This window comes from Phaseolus vulgaris, chromosome 8, assembly GCF_051622355.1.
Source record: "Phaseolus vulgaris cultivar YP4 chromosome 8, ASM5162235v1, whole genome shotgun sequence".
NCBI classification, from domain to species: Eukaryota; Viridiplantae; Streptophyta; class Magnoliopsida; order Fabales; family Fabaceae; genus Phaseolus; species Phaseolus vulgaris.
In genome coordinates, this window is record NC_143505.1 from 1,400,316 (window position 1) to 1,422,069 (window position 21,754).

The 21,754-nt window shown below is 29.8% G+C and overlaps 2 protein-coding genes across 7 annotated transcripts; both read left to right on the forward strand.

The window, feature by feature from the left end:
* Positions 1-5,639: 5,639 nt before the first annotated feature.
* Positions 5,640-10,131, forward strand: MTP11 (Cation efflux family protein). 5 transcript variants are annotated; one of them, XM_068633503.2, is made up of 7 exons: positions 6,371-6,712; positions 6,832-6,884; positions 7,393-7,502; positions 7,593-7,838; positions 8,026-8,106; positions 8,239-8,472; positions 9,446-10,131. In XM_068633503.2, exons 2-7 carry the CDS (start codon positions 6,842-6,844, stop codon positions 9,791-9,793), a joined length of 1,062 nt encoding a protein of 353 aa, XP_068489604.1. In that variant the 5' UTR covers positions 6,371-6,712; positions 6,832-6,841; the 3' UTR covers positions 9,794-10,131. The 5 variants fall into 5 exon arrangements, with proteins under 5 accessions (XP_068489602.1, XP_068489601.1, XP_068489604.1 ...); XM_068633504.2 differs by having other exon boundaries at positions 6,438-6,636; positions 6,784-6,884; XM_068633501.2 differs by lacking the exons at positions 6,371-6,712; positions 6,832-6,884 and adding an exon at positions 5,640-6,332.
* A 3,097-nt stretch (positions 10,132-13,228) lies between these two features.
* LOC137827241 (putative sulfate transporter 4.2) lies at positions 13,229-21,499 on the forward strand. Of its 2 annotated transcripts, none has more exons than XM_068633506.2 (17): positions 13,229-13,692; positions 13,800-13,848; positions 14,262-14,463; positions 14,789-14,957; positions 15,960-16,025; positions 16,109-16,216; positions 16,875-16,982; positions 17,071-17,136; positions 17,280-17,340; positions 17,518-17,645; positions 18,245-18,286; positions 18,760-18,876; positions 19,192-19,243; positions 20,028-20,166; positions 20,243-20,331; positions 20,731-20,807; positions 20,899-21,499. In XM_068633506.2, exons 1-17 carry the CDS (start codon positions 13,372-13,374, stop codon positions 21,232-21,234), a joined length of 2,130 nt encoding a protein of 709 aa, XP_068489607.1. In that variant the 5' UTR covers positions 13,229-13,371; the 3' UTR covers positions 21,235-21,499. The 2 variants fall into 2 exon arrangements, with proteins under 2 accessions (XP_068489607.1, XP_068489606.1); XM_068633505.2 differs by having other exon boundaries at positions 13,262-13,692; positions 14,258-14,463.
* The last annotated feature ends 255 nt before the right edge of the window (positions 21,500-21,754 follow it).

Genomic DNA, 21,754 nt, shown 5'->3' on the forward strand with positions numbered 1-21,754 from the left:
AAAAAAATAACCCCGTCATAATAAAAAAAAATCCAATTTTTTCCTACACACAACACAATTTTAAAATTTCAAAAATATCATTTATTCTAAAAATGAAAATTCAGAATACATTCTGAAAAAGTAGATTGGAAGAACTTTTTTTATTCTGGAAATAAATATCAAAAACTCATTCTGAATAAAATAAATCTGTAATACAAAAAATAAATCATCAAGGATATTTTCGTCTTTTCCACTATAGTTGGTGCAATAATACGGTGCAGAAAGCAATTGTCAAGAACATAAACCAATGTTAACCACCTTTTGGGCCTGTCAACTATCTACAACTCTGAAATGCATTTTGAGTACTTATAAGTTGTACAAAGAAATTATTGAAATGAATTATAAGCTGTATTTTTTTTTTTACTTAACAAACTAATATTTATGTTGATTCATCACTTTAATCAATTTCACAGAGAAAATATATTTTAAAAAATAAATATATTATTCTCAAATTTAAATGGAAGGGAAGTAATTTCTCCTTTTTAGTTTTTATATTTAATTTTTCAAAAAAGTATAATATACATTTTAAAAAATAATAAATAATTTATGATGAATAATGTATTCCCTTTATTTCTATTTATATTTATAAGAAGACTCTATCTTGTATTTAACTTTTTTTTTAAATATTTTTATCTCACCTCTATATATTTGTTGATACAGTTTTTTACTTGTTTTAGTTGTGGAGTTTTTAGAATAAAAATAATTAATGCAAAAAAATAAAAAATAAAAAATTTTAAAATATTATTTTATTTTATGTATTCTAAATAAATAAAAAAGTGAAATATGTTTTTAATATCACTTATATTTTAGTATAATGAAAAAGTGACTATTTTCACCTATGACTTTTAGAGTGTTTCTTTGTTTTTTCAATAAGATTCTTTAATAACATGCTTAGAAATAAGAGTGTGGGTGTTATTATGTATAATGTCTTTTTGAATTGTAATTCTTCACGGAGGAAGAAAAATAATGTTTATTTTTTAATAGTTAGATTTGTAAAAAATCTTGACTTAAATGTACAAAACTTGGAGTTGACTAGTTATGTATTTAAAATAGAATTTACATTTATATTTATATTTATGTGAAACGCATGTCTTAATATATGAATATTTATTTATCTATAATTAATGAGAACACAATAAGAAGGGCACAAAATATGGTTTAAAAAATTTACAAAATTTAAAAACTTTTACTTTAAAACAACTTATAAATGTCTCTTATGTTGATGTCGTAAAATATGGTTTAACATTTCAAATCATATTTAGTAAATTTAGATGAAAACACACTGAAACTTTAAATGCTATATAGAGATTAGTATTTTTTATTGTATTAAAATATAATTCCATTGTTGCATTAAAAATATATTATATTCTAAGTAAAAAAATATAGCAAGTACCATACTAAAAGAACACTTTTAATTATTATATAAATATTTGTATACAAATAAATGTACACACTAAACAAAAGTAAGGCCTAACACTTGCCCAAATAAAATGGAAAAAAAATAATATTTTGACACATTCAATTAGTAAATACCTGCTTTACATTTGTACTTTAATAATATTATAATATATATAATATTTTAATTTTAAAAATAAAAGATATATTAATAAAAATATCAATATAATGAGTTTTTAAATGGTCTTTGTTTATTTTAAGTTTTATGCTGAAATGATAAAGTTATCTAACATGTGGTCCTAGAATATGTTTATTGAAACCCAGAAACATTTTTTTTATTATTAATAGTTTTCGTTATCCATAAATACATCTTAATGTTTAATATATACATTCTTCCATCTCAAAATAACTAATTTTTAGATTTTTTTTTCATAGATTAAAAACAACAGTAATAAATATCACTTATTAAGAAAATAATAAAATAATTTAATTCTCTTACCAAACGAGTTATTATTGTTTGTTACAAATACAAATATTAGATATTTAAGTAATTTATTGAGAATAAATTAACAATACAAAATTAAAGTCCAATCATTTGACTAAGTTCTTCGAGATGATCTACTCTACACAATTTAACGTAAATAATCAATATGATTTAAAGTGAATAATCACACTTTTTAATATATAAATTATAGTAAAATTAGAATTTTAGAAAATAATTTACATTTTATATCTTTTATAGAATATTATAAGGTGATACAAGGTTATATTCGGTTCATAGTTTTGTTTAGATTTTTTAAAATTGATTTAAAAACATTAGAAAAAATGTTAAATACAAAAATACAATGAGCACATGAAGTGATTAAATTAATATAATAGTTTTTAATACATTAAATGTCACGTCTTTTTCATGGATCAGAAAGAATGTCTATTATTATCACTTTAATATAAATATTTATTAAATACCTTATATTCTACATTAATTAAAAGATTATTCTGTGCTTTTAAGAGTTTAGTTGATTAATGATTGAGACTAATTAATTAGTAATTAAGGTTAATAAATTTGGTGGAATCTGACAAAGCATAGCTTTTCAAGCCATGACATTTAATTATATTTATTATTCATTTAAAGTTTAGATTTTAATATTTGTATATTTTATATAGTGTGGTCCTTATTTAAAATAATATATATTTTTCACATGTTCGATCCTAAGTGGATAAGATAACGTTTGAATATTTTTTATTTCACAAATACTTGCAACAAATAAAAATTAAAGAAAATTTATAATTTAAAACTTGTTATTAGAATTTTATTATAGAAATCTTGCTTTAGAAATCATGTTCCAAATTTTTAAAAAACTTTTTCTTCTGAAAATTTTCATGACAAATAATCTGAAAGTTAAAAATCATGTGAATATAATTAAAAATTAAAAAAAACTAATGTTTGAGGTTTTGTTTTTGAGTTCCATTACATTCATAAAAGAAAAATGTATATTTCAATTATTTTTAATCTCAACTTCTAAATAATATAAAATTATATTAATCATATCAAAACACTTTACCATTCAAATTAATACAATAAAGGTAAGAAGAGGGGTAAAATTATTCTATTTAATAATTTAAATTTTTATGAGTTCAACAAATTCTTACATTACTTTTAAGATTATTTTTTTCAATTTTTTTAAGGATATTATTTATTTTATTTAACTATTGACAGAAATATATATTTTTAAAATAAAAAAGACAATGAAAGTTATTATTTATATCATGTCAACAATTTTTAACAATTTTTTGTAAAATCTAAATCTTAATTTTGTGAATTAATGTATGATTCGCAATAAAAAAATTTATGAGGTTTATTATAAAATTGTTTAAATAGATATATAACATTTGAATATGATTTTATTATATTTAATTTGTTATTAAATGTCGTAGCACGGTTGCAGGAATTTAGTCCAATCATGTATTATTTTTCTTTCATTTGAACCTTCTCTATCACTTAACTAAATTTATTCTCACGAATAAAAAAACTCAAATTATTCTTGCAAACAACTATTTTTATTCGTACTTTTAAAGTCCTACAAAATTCTTAAACATGTTTTACAATTCAATCGAATATACCATGGATATATTTTATAATTAAGTTGCTTTACTAAAAGTGTAGATTAAAAATTGTTTAAAACTAAAAAAAAATGTTTTATTACAATCACAAAAATAGTATTGTACTAGTATGGACCACGACTTGGTCTTCCTGACCGAGTTGACCGAGAGGTACCCGAACGATGTGTCTGACCGACACACTTAGTTCATTAATGCTTAAACCAATGTTAAAATAATATAAATAGCACACACATTCTAAGAAAAAAGGTACGTCATTATTACTGTACACCCCTGAGTGCTAAATACTCTTTTTACGGACTTGAGCGTCGGAGTACCTTCTGCGAGATACCTCCCTCATTTGGCATTCACCCGAGACTAAGAGACCGAGAGCCGAAAGAGTAGCACGAAGACTAAAAGGATCATAACAAAGCTCTGGTAACCCGCCTGAAAGAAGGAAGAAGACGAAACATTCAATAGTTTTATAGGTCTCATCTCCCTAACATAAACAAATATCAATATCATTCTCGCAATCCAAAATTCATGTTTTTTATTAATATAATTTAATTTAATTTCTTAATTATTGAAATGAATAATTTTTTTAAAAATTATTAAGTCGTATCACTCTTTGCTACAATTGTAATTAAAATTTGACTATACAAAAAATCAAAGAAACTCAAATCATGTCATTTTGACATGATTTATTTCCAATAAAATTGTATTATTTTGATACGATTTACCTATTTTGATAATTTTTATTCATTTAAATAATTAAGAGAAAAAATTATATCAGATTAATTTAAAATAAATAAGAATTTCCATTTCTCTTTTTAACACGTACGTATGGTATATTATTCCTGAAAAAAGTATTTGAAAATAACAACCTCCATAATTTATTAAGCACTTTCCACACGGAAAATCGAATAAAACCAACGTTTGACAAAAGAACAAATCCAAACAAACATGGTTCACAATTTTTCATATTATATATTTTCAAATATTATTTTACTTTTAAATAAACTTTATATTGATAATCCAGGAGTTAAGGAATGAACAAATTGAATGGAGAGGAAAAAAAAAAAGAAAAGAGAGAGAGAAAACTCTATGGAAAGTGACATATACATTTTGATTATTTGACAAAAATTAAAATATTTTCCTTTTTTATTATATAAAAAAAGAAAAGGTTATATACGTGCAGAATAATTTAATTTCTCTAAAATAAGATATATGGTATAGATAAAAGTGTCTTTATTTTTTCCTTCTGCAATTTCAGTTAGAAAGAAACACTTTTTACATAAGTTCTGTGCTTCTTTGTATTTCAACCTTATCAAGGCATAACAAATTATTAAATATAATATATTTTGTTTTTTTTAAGTAAAAAAAAAAAACGAAAAAACTAAAAAATCCATATTTTAAAAAATACATACTAATTTATATTTATTAATATAAAACTATAAAAAAATAGTTGGATTTATATTTTAGGATATAGAGTCTACTATACCCATAAAAATACTTTTATAAATAAAACATAACTTATTTAAATTTGTCACGAGATGAAAAATTATAAATTTATTTTTTCTACAATAATTAAAATAAATGTTTCACATTCAAGAAATATTATTGATGATTACAAAAAAAATCACATTCAAACTATAAACTAATAAATCCAAACTTATTTAATAATATCTATAACTTCATAAAATTCAACAACCAAATCAATAATTTTATAAAACTTAGTAAATACAATATGAACATAAAGAGAAATAAAAAAACAACCAAAAAATAAATTATTAAATATAATATCTTTTATTTTTTATAATTATTATTTTCCTTTTTAATATATGACACAAAAATATGCTAAATTCTGAATATAGAATGTATTAATTATACATGAACTATAAAATTTAAAAACGTATAAATTCAATTTTTTTTTTCTGTATTATTAATCTCATTCAATAGGTTTGAAGTTAGAGTAATGGGATTCCAATAGTACGAAAAAGCATTAATGATGGATGGGGATGTCACATCATCATGACTCAAAGTGGGTCCCACAATCCACTCACCACAAATCACATATCATCACACAACATGACATGATAACAATATCCACACATAATTGCCATGTCCTTCTACTCTGAAAAAGCTATGATCAGAGAAACTCGCCACGTGTCAAAACATCAACAGTCACTGCAGTGGACGTGACCGCACTGTAAACTTTTTCCAACAGAGCCATATGCCAAAATATGCAGCTCGGGCTCCACCGGTTCAGATTCAATCTGCTCCGGTAAAGCAGCACATCAAACACTCTTTCGCTCAAGGAATCTCAGCCGTCCACGCGTAGCCACCCCGAATTCCCATCACACGCGCGACGCTCCAGCACCGTCCAATGAAATCGCAACACGTGCCGAAACATGGACCGGCGTGGCTCACGCGCCTATCGGATCTCGTCTCAGACACTTTTTTATTTATTTATGAATTTTTTTTTCTTTGAATCCACTTTACCGGTTAGAAAATCTGCTACGGCTGTTGTTATAACAAGCACCAACCAAACGACTCTGCTTCCATGCTTTGCTCCTTCGGGGCTGCCCAAAACGACGACGTTTAGACCATATTCTCAGACGACCGGCAAATGGTGGAGACGGTGGAGCTTCACGGCGAGGAGCAGCGCTCGCTGCTCTCAGATTCGAATAATGGCGACCGCTCCTGGCGGTTGAACTTCGAGGGGTTTCAGATATCTTCGGAGCACACGGAGAAGCAAGTGAAACCCTCGCGCGGACTCCATGACTGTTATGGGGTTCTAGGTAACAAAACACTACAAACGCATTCTGTTTATTTATTTATTTTTGATAATTTCAGTTATTTATTGTTGTTGCTCATTTTTTGGAATCTGCTTTTTTTATTTTCATTGACAAAGAATTTTTTTCACTGTTTGTTTTGTTGGAAGAGGAATCTGCAATTTGCTTTATGTTAGTGGTTGTTGTTGATTGTGTTGTTTTGTTCCATTCGTTTTTATCCTTTTTTTGTGTGTAAAGTTTCCCCTCTGCATTGATTCCAGATATTGTTTTTGTTTTCATAAAGATGCTGCTATTACTGGATTTCATCAGTGTGAGTAGAATGCTTTGTTTTCTGTTCTCTTTTTGCCAGGTTTAGTATTGTGTGCAGGAATTTGGAAGCAGGCTAGGTATAGTGTGTGGGGGTGTTTTTTGAGTTTTGGGTTGATGATGTGGTTGCTTTTTTGTTGTATGAAAGCAGTTGAGGTGGGTTGTTGATGAATCGAGTATTTCTTGCTTTTTGGGGCAGTTGCTGGAAGATGGACTATAGGGTTTTGCATTTGGAAGCTCTAGAGGCTAGAGGCAAAACTTCTCTTGGACACTGAACTACGTCTTTTCCATTTTTGGCTCTCTGTTTTTAGTGGAAGAAGTTTCACATAATTGATCTTGGCATTTGAACAGAGTGCCTCTGGTCTGTTGCTTTATTTGTATAGATGGGTTGTTTTGTTTCGACCTGCTCTTGCTGAGGCTTGTACTTTCCAAGTCTGCAATAAGCATCTGCTTATTGAGCTATGACTTCATTTATATGTTTTCTGGTTTCTGAAGCTTCCTATAAAGTTCTTGTGGTCCATAATATGAAGTTCATTTGTCCTATACTTGTGAATGGAAGTTTAAAGCATAATTATGTCTTTGAATATCATTTTCTTCATCTGTGAATCTCTATCTTTATTTTATTTTTCTCAAAGTAGGTTAGCTAAGCTTTTTGAATGGTATGCTTTGATTAACTGCTAAATGGATCTTTTCTACTAAATGGAAAGGGATTTCATGGATCTTGTCTTAATTTTTTAACTTCTGTTATGTATTTCTTCAGGTCAAGGGGATAATATTGCGGAGTACTACCAGCAGCAGGTTGAAGTGCTTGAGGGCTTTACTGAAATGGATGCCCTTGCCGAGCGTGGTTTTATTCCTGGAATGTCGAAGGTTTCTATTTCATTTTCTCCTTTTTGGTCTCTAGATTTACGATTGTTATATAGTCAAAAGCCTTGGCTGAATATCCACTGCTGTGGGCAGGAGGAGCGAGACAAGTTAGCAAGAAGTGAGACGTTTGCCATCAGATTGTCAAATGTAGCAAACATGGTTCTTTTTGTCGCCAAAGTTTATGCATCAATACGAAGTGGTTCCCTAGCCATCATTGCATCGACTTTAGACTCACTTCTTGATCTCCTTTCTGGGTTTATCCTCTGGTTCACTGCATTTTCCATGCAGACACCAAACCCGTATCAGTACCCGATTGGAAAGAAACGGATGCAACCATTGGTCAGTCCTCTTAATTAATATTCGGTTTGAAATTATCTGAATCATCACCAGTAATATGATCTCAGTGATTATCAGGAGTTACTTTGTATTCAAATTACATATCAGGGAAGAATACTACAATTTGGTTGTGTCTGTATATGCTCTATTTATAAAGAGGAAACTATAAAGTGAAATTCAAATTGTACAGGGAATTCTTGTTTTTGCCTCTGTCATGGCTACACTGGGACTGCAAATTATCTTGGAGTCTATCCGCACATTAATATATTCTGTAAGTTAATTTTTGGTATATTTATATAGGCAAAGTTGACCCCAAACTCAGAACAAAAATAATTTTTCATTTAGTTCCTGAATCTCTTTTGTTTCTTTGTAACTCTAATGTACCTTGAATTAACATTTCCAGGACAATTCATTCAACTTGACCAAGGAACAAGAGCAATGGGTTGTGGGAATTATGCTTTCAGTGACTTTGGTGAAATTCTTACTGATGATTTATTGCCGCACTTTTACTAATGAGATTATTAAAGCCTATGCCCAGGATCATTTTTTTGATGTGATCACTAATGTCATTGGTCTTATTGCTGCACTCTTGGCAAATTATGTTGATGATTGGATGGATCCTGTTGGTGCTATCATTGTAAGTGAATACTTTCTTTTTGTTGGAGGTTTGGATTTGCTATTTGTGGCCATAGGAAATGATATATATGTTCGTTCTCAAATTTTCCTTGAATTTAAAAGTTGATATGTTTGTTGTTATTTAGGGCTCCACTATTATTATTATTGTTTCCTTTTATTTGACTAATAGAATTTGTCTAATAATTTTATATTATTAGATTTCCAATTTTAGCTTATACAAATTAGAAGTCATATTAAATTGCCATTAAGGGCTTTAATTGAGAATGTATTATTTATAGAAGAGAACAAAAAATGGAAGAAGACAAGCAGTCAGGAATTTTTGACGTTCATTAACAAATTTTCCGTAAATGAACCGATAAGTCAGATTAATTCCTAAGTTTGGAAGGTAAAGAACCATAGTTTACAAAAAATATCATAGTATTTCCAGCAATATTATCCATTAACAATTGTTGACATCTGTTTCTCAGCTTCTGCTATACGTTCCTATTATTCTTAAAGATCGAGGTATCATTGCTATGTTAAATGATTGTGAATTTGTGACTATCTAATTAGCTTATCATAATATCCGCGACCTCTCCTTGAACTATGTGTATATTATGATAGTTTAATATACACTTTGTATGCCTTACAACATCCTCAACCACAGTTCTTGTGAGGTACAAGTTTTAGAACTATTTCTCACTCAAGATTACCATTGGAGCAAGAACTGGTTCTCATGATTAAAGAACCTTTTGAGATATGTGGAATCTATTTTGAAGTTATTAGATGATTGAACATAAAACCTTCACTTTTGGTGCACTATTGGAGATGTCCTAAGATTTTACCTAAGATTTTAGGGAACTACAATTGATCTTTTGGAGCACGTTTTTTTGGTAGAAACATTTTCTTGTTACTATTTGTATATAGCCAACTTACCACCATTTTGTACCTGGTCATTTAATGTTTTTACTTGCTTTTACCTCTTACTGCTGCAGCTGGCGTTGTACACCATTCGCACATGGTCAATGACAGTGTTGGAAAATGTGAATTCCCTGGTTGGAAGATCAGCTGCACCTGAGTATCTTCAGAAACTCACATACCTATGCTGGAACCACCACAAGGCTGTGAGGCACATCGACACAGTTCGGGCATACACATTCGGGTCTCACTACTTTGTTGAAGTTGATATTGTCCTCCCAGCAGATATGCAGTTGCAAGAGGCCCATGATATTGGGGAATCATTGCAAGAGAAGCTTGAGCTTTTACCCGAGATCGAACGTGCTTTCGTGCATCTTGATTATGAGTACAGTCACAAACCTGAGCATGCACAAGCAAACTCTTAGCAGCAGAAAGGAAAAACAATGTCCTTGTTTATTTTCACTTGCCCTTTCATCTCCCTTCAGCTGTAAATGAAGAACCATTTATGGTAGTTCAGAATCTGAACTTTTGAAAGTTGTTAGCTGTAGTAGCTATAATCCTACTTTCTGGCAGACCTGATAATATTCCCAAACGTATATCAAGATAGGTTTATCAGGCAACACCCTCCAGGTTCCATTTTGGGGAAATAGAATCCTTATATTCTTGTACACTGCACACTTTCTACCTTAATTAGGTTTAAGGGTTATTTCTAACATTACCAACTATAATAATATATACAATGGAATAGATTCCTTATTAAAATGTAAGAATTACATAAACAACACTATTTTTTGCATGCTAACTACTTCTTTTACATCACTATTTCTTATCTTATTTATCTATTCATATTCTGCATTTTATTGTTAATTTTACATGTTATATTTCCATAATGCTGATTAATATGGTAGCGTACGCCAGATAAACCTACTAATAAATTATTAGTATTTCAGATAAGATAAATTATTTAAAGGCAACGTTGTCCTTGGCTTTTTTTTTTTTTTTTCGGATAAAAAATCTGAAACTGATTATTATATACTTTGGATTTAGATTTTTAGAAGATATTTTTTGTGTTTTATTTAAGTTTTTGGAGGGTTAAAGTGAATTATAAGTTTCAGATTTTTATATTTTTTGAATTGTGAATTGTGAAGTGTATCATTATATTTTGAATTGTGAAGTGTAAATGATATTGAGAATTGAGATAACAAAACTTATTTATGTTTGTTTATGTATCTTGACATTAAGGTTATTTATATTCTTGGGGTAAGTTTTCGGATTACCAAATTCAAAAATGATATATTAATTATAAACTTGTATATTGTATATTTAGAACTTTCTGATTTGACTTAGATATATAAAAGGCAAAATCTTTTAAACCAACATTTTACATTATTATGTTGAGTATGGAATAAAATTAAATAGTACAACTTTATTTGAAAAACTTAAAATGTCAATAAATATAAATATTTATTAAAGAAAATACTTAATCAATTATTGCTATTTTAAATATTTAGTGCTTGAATATGGAAGAGTCTTTTATGAACTTTTCTTCTAGCAACCCTTCATTTTTTTATAAGACTATTTGGTGCGAACCGTTTAATTTGGATAAAATTTTCCCAAATCACTCACATTTATATTATATTTTAATATTTTAATTTACTTTATTATAAGTCTTTATACAGTTAACTATAGGTCACTTACTTGACTTTTCAATTAATCAAAAAGTATTTTTTATAAGATAATTATGGTAAAAATTAATTAACTTAACTTTACAAAGTATTATTTTTTTTCTTTTATTATTAAAATTTTCACATCAATTAGAAATGAAAATATTTTATAATATATAAATAGATATAAATTTTATAAAATAAAATTAAAAAATCGAATCAAATAAGAAAAATATTCGTTTTGTTCAGGTTATTATCAAACCTTTTGTGTTTTAAAGCTATATATGTTTCTAAATTTTCATATTCATTAAACAATTGATTGAGCAATTGATTGAATAAAATATTTATAGCTTATGAATTTACAGTTAAAAGTTGAAAATGTTAAAATAATCATATTATAGTTTACTAAAATATTATAAGAAAAATATTTGTAGCCATTGATACGTTTCATTAACTTTTCATATTCTTGGTTAAAATGGATATGCGACCAAACCTTTAAGCACAACCATTGCTCGACACGTATACAACTTTTTAAAATAATACTATTTCTTAACATCGACTCCCACATCCATCCAACATCATAAACAAACTTAAGAACTTAGTTTTTCTCATTTTCTATTTATTCTATTTTGCAATTTTTTCTTTCAATTTTAATATTTTTAATGTTGTACGGGTCCGTATGATAGGTGGAAGTTTCACAATTGGTTAGGATCGATCAACACGATTAAATTCATTATGCCTAATAGAAGATTAACAAGATTAATCAGTGATCAAGTATTTGGTAATATACTCTTAATAATGATCAAAAATCTTAATTCAGTCTGATAACAAAAGACCCATAATCATATAAATAGATACAGATTTCGATAATAAGATATGTAATATATTACATTAATTGCACCTACCTCCGAATATCAAAACGTTATTTGTGTATCAGGGTGTCTTTTGCAAGTATCATCCGAACTTGAAGTTGACAAGAATAACCTCATTTAATAACAAATATCATTAAACAAATAAATCATTTAATACACAAACCAATTTAAAGATTAAATTAATTACTATTCAACTCTTACTATAAAAAAGTATGCAGAAATATGATATACACAGTATAATATATAATATTAAATTGCCAGCAAAACATAGGTTTGAATTTGGCTAGATAAAAGTCTAGGTTCATCTCAATTATTCAATATTCAAACGTGTGTTTCAAACAGTTTTTGTTCTCAATTTTGTTCCGCCACAAATGCGTTGACGCAAATAGATAAACCAACTTAATGCTTATTTTTAATAATAATTTGAATTCGCATGCTTTAACTAATTATCAATCAATTAATTAATCAATTAATTAATTAAGAAAAGTTAAGTACGCACGATTGTGGCTACTGGCACGCGTAACTTTATTTTGTCTCCATCAAATTTTCAATAGTTTTAATAAATTACTTAATATTTAAGTATTTTGTATTACTTATTTGGTCTTTATTAATGAAAGGAGTTAAGTTTCCTTATAAAAACAAAGATTTTATGTAATTATTTTAAAACCTTAGTTTTTAAGTTATTCTTTCCTTTGAACCGTTAAAGTTAAAGTTAATTATTGCTTTAAACTTAACTATTAAGTATAAAAAAAAGTTTTTTGAAAAATATTGTACACCTAACATGTTAAAAATATTATAAGATCAGGATGAGATTAACACAAACCAATTAGATAATATACTTTTAATTATGATTTAATTCAATCTAATAATAAATATATAAACAATTATAATTTTTTGAAAAAAAGCATATTAATTACACAAAACACTGAATACTGAGTATTTACTTAAGCATTATAATATATTTTGTAGATATCATTCAAATTTAAAGTCTACGAAAAAAATGAGAGTTTGACTGGAGTGGAGGAACGAGAGAACAGTAGAAAAGAGTTAGTTAAACAAATTCAAAAAATACGAAGAGAGTGGATTGACCAACCGATGAATAAATATTAAAAAATCTTTAACTTGTTAGAATATTTTTGTGTTAATAAATATACAAACTCATATTAATATTAGAATCTAAACTAGTTTAATAAATTGCTTATATTTATTAAAGAAGGAAAAATGAAGGTGAAGTTTTCTTCCCCCACGTCTCAACTAACCTTAATTACGTTAATTTTTGGTTTAATTAATAATTAAAATGTGATGTAGATTTGGTGATGGGTCCCACTTTTAGTTTCGTCAGTTTCTGAGCATCATCGCAACGCATCGCATTCCTTCCAAATTCGCATTCAGCTTTTAAACCATTCGCCACTGCTACTGCATGCTCTCAACTCTCTCAACTCTAGAGATATATATAATGCGCTGGCGATGCGCATGGAGATAACCTACGCATCGCCAAGTTTCTCCGACCTCCCCGCCGCGGCTGCCTCAACCATGCCGTCATCCGCCACCGCCGCACGTCCTGTCAGGATAATTCCTCTCCAGCACCCGACCGCAAGCTCGTCCTCTTCTTCGCCGCCGAACGTCGTCTTCGCGCGGTGGACCGCGAGGCTTAGGCGAATGACGTGGCTCGAGTGGCTTGAGTTCTTCCTCCCTTGTCTCCGCTGGATTCGCGTCTATAAATGGCGCGAGTATTTCCAGGTCGATCTCATGGCCGGAATCACCGTCGGCGTCATGCTCGTTCCTCAGGTAATCGATAGATGCTTGTTCTCTGTGTAATGAATTTTGAATTGCTAGCTCTTGTGTGCAGTTTTTGAGATAATCGATGCTTGCTTTTTTGTTAATTGTTGATGCAGTCGATGTCGTATGCAAAATTGGCTGGACTTGAACCGATATATGGACTCTGTAAGATTACCGAACTTCCGTGCTCTGGATGAATTTTCTGGATTATGTATTTTTAGTTAAGCACAGTTCCGTGTTTAATTGTCTTCTGAATTTGCAGTATTATAATTTTTTTTTTTCTGATGTGATTTGGATTAACTTTTGATTTTTCGGGTAAAGCAATTTTCCACACTGTATTGCTAGAAATTTAGAAGAGTGAAGTCTGGTGTAACGTTTAGAGGAGTCTTATCTTTCATTAATCTAAGCAACGATGCTGTTCTTGCCATTTTTTAATGTCGATGGAATTCTATAGTTATCTGTTAGTTTAAAATTGTTTGTTCTACATTTTCATGATACTTCTATCTGGCATCAATGTTTTACTTCCTAAAATTTTGTATAATGTCTGCTTATTGATGTTATTTCTCTTTGCAAGGAAGACTCTGGTTTTGTGCCTATATTTGTGTATGCCATATTTGGGTCTTCTCGCCAGCTTGCAGTAGGCCCAGTGGCATTGGTTTCCCTCTTGGTATCTAACGTGCTAAGTGGCATAGCTGACTCGACCAGTGAATTATACACAGAGCTTGCAATATTACTGTCCCTTATGGTGGGGATAATGGAGTGTATAATGGGACTATTGAGGTATTTTCATCATTGCTTATTTTTATCAATATAGATATTTGTTCGTTCTCTTTCATGCATCTAATAGTCTAACTAAATATATAAGTCTACTTTTTCTTCTTGCATCTAGACATGTACAAGTGATTAAATGATTATTTTCGGTACCTAAATTCACGGTAGTTTAATGGCTTAAGCTCCAAGCTGACTGCTTTATAACAAGAGGAGAGATTGGACTCCTGTAGCAGTTATATGATTCTGCTGGCTAAACACTAGGCATTAGGTCTGATTCTTTTACGGAAGTGATTTAAAGGATAACCTATATATACTTGTATTTTGGGTATTTCAGGCTTGGATGGCTTATTCGTTTCATTAGCCATTCAGTGATTTCTGGCTTTACAACTGCTTCAGCTATTGTCATTGGTTTATCTCAAGCTAAGTACTTCTTGGGGTATGATTTAGACAAAAGTAGCAAGATCATTCCAGTAGTTAAGAGTATAATAGATGGAGCAGATAAGGTATGTATTTCATTTTGAAATTTGAATTATTCAGTTGAATTTTTTAGCTAGGTGTTAGGGTTATCAAGCAATTTTTATTGTGCGTAATGTACTGTCACAGAGAATTGATTCTTTTGCTTGTTTTTAATTCTTAACCTTTACTACATAACTACATATACTTATATATGCTACTGATAAGTGATAACCAAATCACGTAGGAAACCAACGAAATTAGGATTGAATTTGATGATAGTTAGATTTGTAGAGAAAATGGATAGATTATAACTAAAAAACGTGAATTTAGGGACAATTTTGCATCTGCTTGGGTACGGTGAACTGTCTGGTACTTGCTGAATTGAAATTCTGGGATTATGGGGTCTTGGGGTCTGCACAAGGAAGGATGATGATTTTTAAGGAGTGAACTTTCCATTCTTTTCAAGTAAATTGGGTCCGGGGAGCGTTAAATGATCAAATAAGTGAAAATTAATTTGAGAAGAGGAAAAAATAACTTAAGCTTAAATTGAGGTTCCTTTAGCATCAATGTCAACCAGGAATTTGGTTGCAGCATACAACCCAGAAGATTGCAATTTGCCAAAGAACATAGAGTTGAGCATTGCTGCCTCTCAACACATAAAAGAAACTGGGTGCGAAAACAATTTCCAGTTACAAGTAAACGATATAAACTATATTAAATAAATTTGCATATCCCTTTAATTTCCTAGAATTTTCAAATATATTCCTATATTTTAAAACTTTTAATTGCAACCCCATTTCTTTATGTTCTTATTTTTATACGTTTAATTTCAGTTCATCAAATTGGAATGCCCTTTTATGTCCATTACATGTTCTTTGGAATCAATATTCCATTTTGAACTTCAGCCTGCGATGAACATCTAATCTATTAATACTTCAATATCATCATATGTTCATTTGTCCACATTTTTTTCTTCTTTTCAAAGTCATTATGCTGTTTTCACTTATGAAACCCCTTCTTTAACAGTTTTTTTTTTTTTCTTTTTATAGTTTTCATGGCCCCCTTTTGTGATGGGATCTATTATGCTTGTGATACTACTTGTCATGAAACACCTGGTATGAATCTATCTCTGATGTTTGGTACAATACTTATGTTAGGAATCAACATCCTTCTCATTGTATTGATGTTATACAACCAGGGAAAATCAAGGAAGTACTTGCGATTCTTGAGAGCTGCTGGTCCTCTTACAGCAGTAGTTCTGGGAACAACTTTTGCAAAAGTTTTTCATCCACCGTCAATTTCTTTAGTGAGTCAAATATATAGCATGAACTTTTGACTTCATAATATGCATAATTTCCGACATTGTAATAGTGATATGAATTTAGGTAAAGCTACAAAAGTAATAGAGAAGGAATGAAGTTGCATGTGGGTACCATTAACTAGATTTGACTATAATATACTAGTATTAAAACATTTTGTTCTTGTACCCCTATAATTGTTGTGCATAAAATTGAGAAAATTGGTGGAATGGATATTCTCAATTTCTTACATTTGTTTTCTTGGAGAAACATGAACGAAAAAGGTAGTTCTTTTCGATAAGCAAACAACTTTTGTATTTAAAGACACGAGGCACAAACAATGTCTCATGCCCATTCACAATTTCATCATGTTTTAGGCATGCAATAAACCAAAAATGTAGTTAATCATGTTGACTTAATTTTCTTGGTTATGATATGAGTGTAATCTTGATGCATAGTAATCATGTTAATTTGTTTTATTATTGGATAATGTCTTCTCTTGAATGTCTTGTACTCATGCTAGTATTCTTCTTGGTTTACTTCTCTTGTTATTTGTAACATATGAATGTTCTTTTGTAAATGAGAATTATGTACCACTAAGGTCAGTAGATCACTTAAATGTTTGACAAAGCTGATATAATTAACAATAATATGGTTTTTAATTAGGTGGGAGATATACCTCAAGGCCTACCAAAATTTTCTGTTCCAAAAGCTTTTGAGTATGCACAGTCCTTAATTCCAACTGCTATTCTCATAACTGGTGTGGCTATACTTGTAAGTTTTCCTTTTTCTCCTCTATGAATTTAAAGAAAATTGTGTCTTGGGAATTGTTTTTCCAATTAAATCAGATTTCAACCTACAGGAGTCAGTGGGAATTGCCAAGGCATTAGCAGCGAAGAATGGGTATGAGTTGGATTCAAATCAAGAGGTATATTTCTTTGCAAAATATACTTACTGCTCCTACATATTACTGGACAGGTCTAGAATCCCCTCCCAAATGTTGATGCAAGAATCTAATATTTTTTTAGTTAAAAATACTTGACAACTAATTTTGCTGATATTTTTGGACAGTTGTTTGGTCTTGGTGTTTCCAATGTTCTTGGTTCATTATTTTCAGCATACCCCACTACAGGTAAGTATTCAATTGGACTCTGCAAAATAAGGAGTCATTGTAGTTGGCTACTTAGCTTTTGGTTCCAAAGCCTCAATTAATTTTAACATTATGATTTTACTTGAAAGAACTTATTTTTAAATGTAAAATATATATTAATATTAGAATATTTTTCAATTTTTTCAATGAGTAATGCAGGATCCTTTTCAAGGTCGGCTGTAAATCACGAGAGTGGTGCAAAATCTGGGGTATCTGGGATTGTTTCAGGAATTATAATGATCTGTGCACTTATGTTTCTAACACCATTATTTGAGTATATACCTCAGGTTTGTTTTCCAAGTATTTATAGGTCATTGGTCATGTTTGAAAAGGTTTCCCCTTGTATTGAATGGAAGTTCTACTTCAGACATTTTACAAATGACTTCTGTTGGTACTTTGATGTGGGCATGCATGGGAAAAATCTTTATTGTAAATTCTTATTCTAGAAATACAAACAAGTATTTTATTTGCTAATAAAGATCTTTCCCATCCATGCACTTATTATATTTTATCCATGACACCAAGAATAAATGGATATACTCACAAAATTATTTAAATTTTAGGTCCATTTACTTAAGTTTTAAAAATTGATGCTATTATACAACTTGTTTTATTGCTTTTCTTCAAAATCTTCTATTTTTTTCTCACGAAAAAAGCCCTAAAACAGAATGTTTTGAGCATTTTGCTGTTTTAGGTTTAAGCATGCATAATTACTATAAATTTTTTAAGCATATCTTTTAATTGAAAGAACACTTTTTCTTTTAAAAGAAGACCCCTCTTTACCTTTTCTTTCTGTCATCTTTTAAATTTTTGTTTACTGAAATGTAAGAGATGCATTTTCTTTTCTGAAATGCTGATGATGAGTTTTCTTGCTACAACAATCCAGTGTACCCTTGCTGCTATTGTGATATCTGCTGTGATTGGTCTGGTAAGAAATCCCCTTCATGCTCAACTATTAATTGTTCAGCATCCATGGGTAGTTAGAAGTGATATTTTTATTCAATATAGAAAGAGAGGTAGAGGTGGCATTACTAGTTTTATGCAGTAAAAAATGGAAGAATAATGTTGAAAATAAGAGTTTGTCTCTATCCCTGTTCAAACTGTTATGAGAATGTCAGCCTTTGATTTTGATAGCATATGTTTGGGTGGTTTCATATTGAAATCCAATCCACTGTATTGATGTGTTTATTTAGTTAGTGTTAATTCATATTGTTGTTCGAAGAGAAATGTTATTTGTACAATAATTAATTGTATATTGATTATCTTAATGTCTAAACTAATTAATTTTTCTGGTTTATTCATTCAAGCGATGTAGAAAATATCTGTTTAGATGCTATATCATTTTGGATGGTTAACTTGTTTGTCAAGTGTACATTCTTAATTCTTGGCATGATTTTTCAGGTAGATTACGAAGAGGCCATATTTTTGTGGCGTGTTGATAAGAAAGATTTTCTTCTTTGGACTATTACTAGTACTACAACATTGTTTCTTGGTATTGAGATTGGTGTCCTTGTTGGGGTGAGTACACGTTGGAATTTTTGTTGTTGTTAAGTAATGGATGCATTATAATTGCAAAAGAAACTATTTTCTGAATTTTTTGTAGAAACTGTTCGCATTTTGATGCATCTACTGAGGTTGAAATTTTTATATGATTATGCATACTCTAGTGGAGCCATGTTTGCTGGCTAAAACTTTAGTGCTTTGCTTTCATACTGAGAAGAAGAAATGGTTATCAAATCATTTCTTCAGATACTGGATTCATTCAAATATAGTAATATAAAATTATTTTCCACATGCTAAGATATCACCTTTCTCACTTTATTTTGATTGTAGGTTGGGGTTTCACTTGCTTTTGTCATTCATGAGTCAGCAAATCCACATATTGGTAAGTTGATTTGTATAGGTTCAGAAATTATGCATGCTCTTTGTTTTTGTATGTGTATAGAGTTGAATCACATTATACAGGCTAACTTGTGTGAATATTTAAGAATCATGTCATGTAATTTTTAATTTATAAAATTTATTTCAAATGAGTACCTTGAACCTAAAATGGTAAAGACTAATAGTAGGTATTTATGCACGTGGATATATAAATAAGAAAATAAAACATTTATGAACTTTGGAAAGATAGTTTTTTCTGATGAACAACAATATTGCAGAACCCATTAGGTGTCCCCTGAAAGAAAGAAAGAAATCAGTTACCAAACGCTCATCATTAGCATCACTATTGAAAGATTGGAATCAAAATCTACAAATACTAACAGATAAAGACACGAAAATAATTACAAAATATGATAGGACCATTCTGTTTTAGGTTGCAATGGATCAATCCTGAATTAAGGCATCTAGATTTGGCCATTTGTTTTGAAATACTTCACTCGGGGAAGTCAATTTCTTGGTTAAGGATTAAGGAGTGTATTTCAATACAGAATTCCTGAAGTTATTTGAAATCTGATTTTTAAGTAAGCATTTATGCATGCCAATAGTTTTTTAAGATATAAATTGTAAGCCTTTCAACTTTTATATAACCAATAAAATGTAAATTTCAATCTTGCACGAAATACAATAGTGGTCCTTTTGTATTTTTTTTCTAAACTGGTATGTCTGCGTGTATAAATATTTGTAAGATACGTTAGTATGCTGACATTATTGTTTGGTCTTCACTGCAGCTGTTTTGGGTCGTTTGCCGGGGACAACTGTTTATAGGAATGTTAAACAGTATCCTGAAGCATATACATATAATGGAATTGTAATTGTTCGTGTCGACGCTCCAATTTATTTTGCAAACACAAGTTTCATAAAGGACAGGTAATGAGAAGTTAGTTGTAATTGACATCTTTCCAATCAAGAGCATACATTAATTCATCTGGAGTTTTCTTGTCAGGTTGCGGGAATATGAAGTTGATGTTGATAGTTCTAAAAGCCGTGGACCCGAGGTTGAAAGAATTTATTTCGTGATTGTTGAGATGGCACGTAAGTCTTGCTTGCCCTGTTCACAAAGAGGCATATAATGTATTAATGTGTTTAAGCACTACATAAACTAACATATTTTTTAGCATGTTGAAATTTTGTTTTAAGGGTAAATTAATGTGATTATGTAATCATCAAACTGTACTTGTGCCACTAATGGTTAATACGATTCATAAATCGTTCATAGTCGTGAGGTTATTAAAATATCTAATTGTAATTAACTGTCATATATGTCCAGTTGATGTTTTCAGCAGGTGTTGATCATTTTCATTATTTTTAAGTTCCCTCGAGTGTTGAATTACATGAACCACCATTTACTGAGTTTCTAAATGTTCTTTTGCACTATGGTTGCTCATAATTAAACTATGAAAGGATAATCTTAGCATGTGCTTATGAATGCAGCTGTGACCTACGTAGATTCCAGTGCTGTTCAAGCTTTGAAAGACTTGTATCAGGAGTACAAATTACGGGACGTTCAGGTACAATAAGATTATGAACTTTCAACGACTGTTAGAATGCTTGAAATTATCACCACAGGTCTACAGTAACTTGAGCTTATTCTTGTTGCAGATTGCAATATCCAATCCAAGCCCAGAAGTTTTGCTCACCTTGTCAAAATCCGGTCTGGTGGAGTTGATAGGCAAAGAGTGGTATTTTGTGAGAGTGCATGATGCTGTTCAAGTTTGCTTGCAACATGTTCAAAGCATGAAAACGGGATCTAACAGTTCACACACGCCACTTTCTTCATTGGAAGACAAACCAAGTTTCTTTGCTCGATTGTCGAAAGAGAGAGCGGAAAAGCTTTCAGTTACCGACATAGAATCTGGTAATGGCAGTAATGGCAGGCCTCCACTCCCTAAGGACAGAGATTCCCAGGTAGAGCCATTGTTATCGAAAGAACGTTGAAGTGTCTGCTCTGTATGTATAGTACATAGTGTATTTATCCATTCTTTAAAAAAAATAATAGGTTAAACCCGGTGTGATCAACCCAATGTTATAAAATAGTGTGTAATATTTGATTAGCCGGTTGCTGTAAAATGTACTATATGAGTCTTTAAGAATGGTTTTATTGTGTAACTCTTCTGTCCGCTCTGTATCCCTAATTTCAACTTCTTGTTATCTTAAGTTACATACGGGATGAATGAGGTTTAAGTTTCATACTCTTATTAAATGATGTGTCCGTATCAAACACCGATACTTGTAGGACATGTATAGCATTCAATTCAAAAGATATTTGTTAGATTTCTAACAATTCTAATATTGTTCTAATATAATTTTAAAAATAAAAAATACATTAATTTTTTTAAAAATCAAACTTATTATATCAATTTTTATTATAATTATAAAAATAAGAAACAATTTTTTTTAACTAACCATGAGAAATATATTTATCTCATAATTAGTTCAAAAATTATCTCAAAAAAAA